General features: G+C 39.8%; 1 protein-coding gene across 1 annotated transcript in view; it reads right to left on the bottom strand.

Moving 5' to 3' along the window:
* The window catches only part of PLEKHG7 (pleckstrin homology and RhoGEF domain containing G7), a 91,817-nt gene extending 83,979 nt beyond the window's left edge, over positions 1-7,838 (bottom strand). The window contains exons 1-2 of the mRNA XM_044679167.1: positions 7,791-7,838; positions 7,210-7,680 (exon numbers count right to left, since the gene is read on the bottom strand). Coding sequence (XP_044535102.1) covers positions 7,210-7,680; positions 7,791-7,838 — 519 coding nt within the window. The remainder of the gene's footprint in view (positions 1-7,209; positions 7,681-7,790) is intronic.
* Positions 7,839-8,154: the final 316 nt, after the last annotated feature.

An 8,154-nucleotide genomic window follows, 5' to 3' on the forward strand; every position in this document is an offset into this window, starting at 1 on the left:
CTCGCCCTCTCTCTCTCTCTCTCTCTCTCTCTCTCTCTCTCTCTCTCTCTCTATATATATATATATATATATATATATATATATATATGCAAGTATATACTGTGTATATGTGTTTGGATATTCCAATCCTGTCTTAGATATTTACTATATATATGACCCAAGGCAAATTATTTAACTTCTCTATGCCTCACTTTCCTTTTTTAAAACCTTTATCTTCCATCTGAGAATCAATACTGTGTATTGGTTCCAAGGCAGAAGAGTGGTAAGGACTAGGCAATGGGGGTTAAGTGACTTGTCCAGGGTCACACAGCTGGGAAGTGTCTGAGGCCAGATTTGAACCCAGGACCTCCCATCTCTGGGCCTGGCTCTCAACCCACTGAGCCACCCAGCTGCCCCCTCAGTTTCCTTTTCTAAAATGGGGTGGTGGTGATATTTGACTCAATACTCACCAAGGTTCCTTTTAGTCCTTAATATATACTCTGTGATCCTTCCAATTAGGAACCTCTGTGACTATCTAGACCAAGCTATGTCTGATCAAGATTCCTATCTAAAATATACTTGGCAAGAGCTTATCCAGTTTCTTGTTTGAAGCCCTCCAGTGTTAAGGACCTCCCTTCCTTCAGTTCATTCTACATTTTTAATAGCTCTTCCTGCTAAGAATTTTCTTACATTGAGCCTAAATTTGCCTCTCTACAACTGTGGGTGACATTAGCAAAGAAAAAAGAAGAAAAAGAGTAGAAAGTTGGATGATTTAGAGCTGGAAGGGACTTTAAATGTTCATGTTGTCTCTACATATTACTTTTTTGGGCAGTGAATAAATTATTAGAAAAAGCTGACATTCCTAGCAGTTTTAGTGCCCAGTAGAAAATTCATCCTCAATTTAACTTTGTAATTCATTATAAGAAAATCATTCAAGAAGTAATTAAGGCAAATTCAATGGAATGGGAGATAATTAGGTAATTTAGCAGGTTAAAGTTTAGAATTACAGGTTTAGAAGGGGTTTAGGAAATCATCCAGCCCTTTGGATTCAGGATTCATGCTTTTCCTACTCTACTGGGGAAACCTTTGTCAGGTGTGGCTCTTCTATGCATTCCAGGGGAAGAAAGAAAGCATTGGAACTATTATTACTCTGCCTTGACAGGCAGAACTGTCAGCAGGAGAGATACTAATTGGTAGGAAAAGAAGGGAAGGAAAAAGAAACCCTGGGAAAGAGAAGAGGGCAGGAATGTTTGAGATTTTCTCTGTGGGGAGAGAGAAGTGGCCAGGTCTCTGGTCCCCACATTCAGAGAGTTCTCAGCCAGCATCTGAACTCAGTTAATATCCTCACCATTTCATTCTACCCTGTGTTAAAGTCTTCTGCCCTTTAAATTTCCTCTAAGTGTTCTGCCCTGGAGCAAAGTACCAGTTGGCCTGATCAAATTATCACCTGATCTAAGCTGATCCTTTACACAATACAAAACAAATCAATCTGAAGTCATTTACCTTCAGACTCACAGTATTGTGCTGGAAACTTTGAGGGAAGAAAATCTGATTGCTTCCTTATAATTTAGGGAAAGAATCAATGTTATGTTTTGTAAAATCAAGACTAGAAAATGCCTCCCAACCCATTTGCCCATGACCCTGATGGTGCTCCTCTACTTCCATATGAATGGCTTCCTATTCCCCTTCTTTTGTGTTTCAAGGCAATAGTTCTCCAACCATTTATTTGGATACATTATTGGTGTGTTTGCTTTTTGTTCCTACTTCCTTCTGAGTATTTTTATAGAAACCTGTCTAGTATTGTCACTTCTACCAGTTGCAGGGCTGGCCCTAGGAGGGAGTGACTTTGGCCACTGAGATACAATTTTAGGCAGCTAGCTGTTGAAATGAATAGAGTGCTAGAACTGTATTCAGGAAAATCAGAGTTTTAATCTTGCCTTGGATACTTGCTGGCTGTGTGACTCTAGGCAGGTGACTTAGCCTCTGTTTGTCTGAGAACATTTACCTTTTCCAAGGCCTAATGTCTTCATATGTACTTTGTACCCTCTCAAAAAATCTGCTCTCAGAGAGGCAATTTGACATATAGCTGGAGCTCAGGACGTGGGTTCATATTCTACCTCAATAGAATGGGGATAATAATAACACTTACCTCATATAGGGTTGATGTAAGGGTAAAGTGAGAGAATATTTTAAAGCACTCAGCAAAACTAAGAAAATTATTATGATTAAAATTCTTTGGAGGCTATCTTAATTTTACAGTGATTATTTTTTAATTGGAATAAGTGGGCAAGATAAAGAGAGAAACATGAAACAGATGTAGCCAGCTAGCTCTGCTGCCTCCCCTCTGAGCAGGCAGAACCAGCCCTGAGTCAGACCACTCGCCCTCTCTAGTCCCTATTTCCAAAGGAACAGAGTGACTTCTGTCCCTTCCACCAATTTATGCTCTTTGTGATGTCCCTTTCCCAAGTCTCTCTGATTGGTGGACTCAGACCTTAGTCTAGACAAGAGAAGGATCTTCCAGATATCAGTAGAAACCATGCAGCTTTTAGAATGGCTTAGAAGATGTACAGTGTTTCCTAGCATGGTAGACAAGAGAAGGGAGGGCTCTGTGGCCTCACAGAGATCAAGTCCAGAGTTTCAAACCTAAGAATTTTTGCTTTAAAATCAAAAGGTTGTTTTGGGGGCCAAAAAGGGGTTGAGATGAATCTTAACTTTCCATATTACATAAATGTGGTTTTCTTATTCAATATGCTGGCTGCAGGGATAGTGATATAACTGTTAGTGGCCCCTCTTTCCATTTGAGTTTAAACCAATGAGTTAGAGTATCAGGGGATGTATGCTTGACAGGCATTACAGAGGAGCATTACAGAGCATTAGCTCCTTAATAATTGCTTAGTAACTGAAAAGTAACTTGACTCAGATTTGAAGAAGAGAAGGCAAGTTTGCCTTTGGGAAACTGGACAATGCTTTTAACTATTCTAAACTGTTCCTGACTAAAACAAAACACAAGTCTTCCAATGCCAATATTTTCCCGGTAATACTACATAGCCGCAACTTATAACTGGATCATGACAAGATAACTGAAGAATAAAAAATGGGAGTGACCCAAAGTACAATGGAGGGGCACAGTGGTTGTAGGGAGCCTATGGCATACTACTAATGATTTATCACACATACCCCCAAATGGCATAATCATTGTATAAAGAGAGAATGAAGAGAGAGCCAGGTCTAGAGACTAGAGGACCTATGTTTAAATGTGGCCTCACATACTTCCTAGTTGTGTGACTGGGCAAGTCACATAATCCCAGTTGCCTAGCTCTTACCACTTCTGCTTTGGAACTGATACTAGCATCAATTTTAAAATAGAAGGTAAGAATTTTTTTTAAATGTAGAATGAAGAGTCATAGATGAGCAGCCTGAGTAGAATAATGGTATCTACAGAATATTTTGTGAAAAGGAAAAGACTCAAGAAAACCTACACTTGGCTATCTGAGCTTTCATTATAGTTCCCTCCTGATGTCACTGAAAATCCAGACACCCTCAAAAGCCTGAACAGCTGGCACTGATATGTATATGAGTCTACTCTAATATGTCTGAACCAGATATGCTAATGAGGGGACCCCAATGGGGTCTGAATCAATCTCCTGACATACAAATGAAACAATCCTCAGCTGGCCATCCCTATGAGTTCCAAATTGCATCTAGATTCCCTACAAAAGAAGAGTGCTCTAAACTCAACTCAGACCTCGTTCCTTCAGCAAGCTCTCGCCTTTACTGAGAACTCAATAGGGCTCTGGACTGCTTGGGGGTTATTTAGCTTCTTCCATTATCCTACTACGCTATCTTAAATAAATGCCTGGATTGCTGTGACATTCCTGGGAAAGGCTCAGTGATTCACCCAGACTTTGACAGTCTGTATCAGTATGTGACCTAGGCAGTGACATCAAACTCATTGCCAAGGGACTATAAACAGATTACAATGTAATTGGAAATGTTTGACTAAATAGATAAAAATAAAATACAATGTAGATAATGGTAATTTGTAGTTTTCTGAATTTCATGGACAAGAATTCTGCAGAATGAAAAGGCATATATGAGTTGTATTTGACACCAGGGTAGGGAGTTACTGGATTGATGAGATACTAACATATTGTATATAATACTTGAGGTTTACAAAGTGTTTTATGTGTAAGACGAGGAGACTGGACTAAATGAGCTGGAAAAGTTTTGTTTTTAACTCACTCTCTATGGTCCTATGTCAGCAAGTCCAACATTGTATCCTTCTACTAGATAACACTAGTCTTTCAACTATAAGAGCCATCAAAGTATCCTTTCAGATCTTTGTTTATCTTAGTTTCTTAAACCAATAAACCCTGCCAGAATAGCTAAAACTAAAGCAGTGACAGCATCTAACTACCTTGGCCTGCCTGAAACAGGATTAATATACCTGAATATAGCAGAAAGGCATCTGGGAACTAAATCCCCACCTACAAGTATGGATAATGATTCAGCTCTCAAAATATCTCTATTATTTATAATGAGCCACCTGTTCCCTCCTTCAGAGAGACTGAGACTTATGAAATGGTATCTTAATTTAAAAAAAAGCCTTTTCCATCCTGTTGACAGTGGATAGTGGATAGAACACTGGGTCTGGAGTCAGGAATAAAGTGTCCAAATACTATCTCAGTACTTAAAAGTTGAGTGACCTTGGGCAAGTCACTTAACTTCTGCCTGCTTCAATTTCCTCTGCTATAAAATAGGTTAAGAGCAATTATCTCCCCGCATTGTTGTGAAGATAAATTGAAGTAATAGCCTGGTACAGGAATTGGCACACAGTAAGTACTTAGTAAATGCACAGTTTCTTCATTTACTTTTAACACAATTGAAATTTTAAAACGCCACACACACAAAAAGAAACAAAACAATAACCAACAGTTTATATAGCACAGGAAAAATAAATATGTACACACCTGGATTGGTAAGATTCTTCTCCCTAAAATGAAAAGAAATGCTAGTTGTAATTAAATTTAGCCATCAAGATTATAAAATATGTATTTGGAATGAAAAACCACATTCCTCTCAAGCAGAATTATTGAATCCAGGTTTGGGTTAAATATTTCAAGTTGGGATTTTTAAAGAGCTCTCCCTCCCTCCTCCTTTTCTTTCTGAAGCACAAGTCTGACGTCTCTCCACTGCTCTATAAGTTTCAGTGGTTCCCATTGTCACTAGGATGAAATACAACCACTTCCATTAGTCATTAAAAGCTTCCCAACTCCTCTCTTCTACCTTTCAGTCCAGCTAGACTCATCTGACTGTTGTCCCCATACATGTAATTCCATTTCTGACGTACAACCAACCAATCCATAAACACTGATTTAGGATCTTTGATATGCTAACATTCTATATATTCATTTGAAGAAAAAATGTCAACCAATTCCTGCCCTCAGGGATCACGGATCACAAAAGAAACCTCAGGGACCATCCAGTTCGACCATCTGGTTTTACAGAAGAGGAATCCAAGGGCAACCCAGGTTAAGTGACTTGCCTAAGGCATATAAGTAATCATAGGCACCAGAGATGGCATTTGAACCCTAGTCCTCTTATTTAAAAGTCAAGTGTTCTTCCCATTATAACACACTTCCTCTGTTGGGATGAATTCTCTCCTTTGTTGTTTAGTGGTTTCTCAGTTGTATTTGACTCTTTGTGACCCCATTTGGGTTTTTGTTGGCAGAGATGCTGTAGTGGTTTGCCATTTCATTCTCAAACTCATTTAGCATATGAGGAAACTGAGGCAAAAAGTGTTAAGTGATTTGTCCAGGGTCACACAGCTCATAAACATCAGAGGCTAGATTTGAACTCTGGAACAGGAATCTTCCTGACTCCAGACTTAGCACTCTGTTCACTATATCACAGTCACCCCAATTTTCTCCTTACTTCTACCTTATAGAACTCCTATCTATCTTTACAAGATTCAGCTCAACTGTGACAAAAAAACCTATTCTGACACAATTGCTAGTATCCAACCCCAGAAATTCCTTTGTAGATATTTTTAATTTTCTTATTTGTGTACCTGTTGTAGCCTCCCACTCTCACTCCTAATAGAAGAGAAGCTACTAGAGGGAAGGAACTGTTTTCATTTTTAGTAGTTTGGGGGGGATTTGTTTCTTATACCTAGCAAAGTTATTAGTAAATAGAGGGTATATTAAAAAATAAAAACATGCTGGTCGCTCATTGCTTCCCTCCAGTTCTATGAAGAATGGATATCCTAACTCCAGCATGAATTTCTATGGTCTCTTACCTCGGCCAAATACTACTGACTTTAGGCAAGGCCAGTTCTCCCCTTTAGTACTCACTATGTCACCCACTAAGTGGGTCAGAAAAACCATGGATTAATAGGAAGCTTTAAAAAATGGAAGTAGAACCTGCTAAGAGCTAAAGGATAGACCTAATGAAACTTCTTCTCCTGAGGTCTCTCTACTTTCCCCCCATTATTGCTGTTGTACTATCCCTCCCCTCACTTTCAAAAAAGTGAAGAGTTCCTCCTATAGCCTTGTAATAATATATGTGAGTAAACCGTCTTTGCCTCTCAGAAGAATGAGGTCATAGGATCACAGACGTAGGGCCAAAAGGGATTTTAGAAGACACCTAATTCAACCTGCTCAGTTTACAGTTGAAGAAATGGAGCTCTGAGAAATTAAAGGACTTTCTCAATAATCATGAAGGTAGTAATAGCAACAGGATTTGAACCCACATCTTCTGATTGTAACTAGGTGGCATAAGTAGACAGAGTGCTGGGCTGGCAGGGAGGCTCATCTTCCTCAACTCAAATCCAGCCTCAGACACTTACTATATGACTTGAGAAAGTCACTTAATCCTGTTTGCCTCAGTTTCCTCATCTGTAAAATGAACTGGAGAAGGAAATGCCAAACCATGCCATTATCTCTACCAATGAAATCCCAAATGGGGTAAAAAAAGAGTCAGACATAGTGACTGACAACCTATGATTGCAAATCTGGCATGCTTTCTACTATATCATAGCACAGGTGCTTAATAAATGTTTATTGATTATTGGCTATGTTGCCCCTTGGAGAGTGGTATGCCCAGGGTCTACTCAGGTGTAGTTATAAATCACTGAATGAAAACCCAAGGTTTAGAGATACTGAGACCTATTGAAATGTGAGCAGTTTCCAAGGACAGGGCAAAATCCTTTTTTGTCTTGATCTGTCTTACCTGATTCCTCTGATTAAAGATCAGAGATGTAGACTGAGATGGATGATCTTTCCCAGACAGAGAAGTGTGATTGGAGTGGGCCATATTGTTGGTCTGTATTCCGGAGCAAGCATCATTGTCCATGAGGCTGTTTGCTGGAAATGGCCAACTGGTTTTGGAGTTTATAAAATCAAATGATGCTATTGTTGTTTGCAAGTGGGGAACTGCTTTGGAACTGAGGTTCAAGGATGACAGAGACTTCGAGCAAGCCTTGGGGCTTCTGGGAAGACTTCTGCTCAGAGAACCCGGGGCCCCCTTCCAGTTTTTCCAGTTAGATGTTTCCAAAGAGTCCTGATGAGGGGGAAGCTGAGAGGTGCTGCTTCTGAGTCGCCTCAAAGTGGGAGAAGTAGAAATCCGGCCTGGGGCTTGCCTGTCAAATTGAAAGAGGTTACCTTGGCCACTAGTATACTCTGGTGAGGGACTCTTCTGGGGCTGGTTAGGACAACCCCCATGACCTCTTATCTCAATGGGTGTATCTTTGTCTTGCCCAGAGGCAATGACCTCATTTTCGGAGGGAGCCCCTGGGATGCTCTCTGAATCACTGTCCTCCAAAGAGCTACCACTGTGGTGTAGCTCTTCTTTCTCCACATTCAAGTGAGCTTCTTCATTCGGTTCCAGAGCATAATTAGAGGAGGGTTGTTGCATTTTTTTAATAAAATGGACTGAGAGTTTGGAATCTGTTGTCAGTAATGGAGAATTGGCTTAAGGGACACTGGAGGAGGCCTGGAATTTCTGATCCACCATCAATGCTAGATGGAAAGAGAAATAGTATGATTACCATCTAGATGGAAAAAAAAGCGCCCATAATTAACATTTGGGATACCAGTATTTTGATCTAAATACTTTAGTGATTAAGTTTGTTTACTGCCTGAATAACATGCCTTCCTGTTTCTAAGAAGAAAGCCT

The sequence above is a fragment of the Gracilinanus agilis genome, chromosome 5, assembly GCF_016433145.1.
Source record: "Gracilinanus agilis isolate LMUSP501 chromosome 5, AgileGrace, whole genome shotgun sequence".
Classification (NCBI taxonomy): Eukaryota; Metazoa; Chordata; class Mammalia; order Didelphimorphia; family Didelphidae; genus Gracilinanus; species Gracilinanus agilis.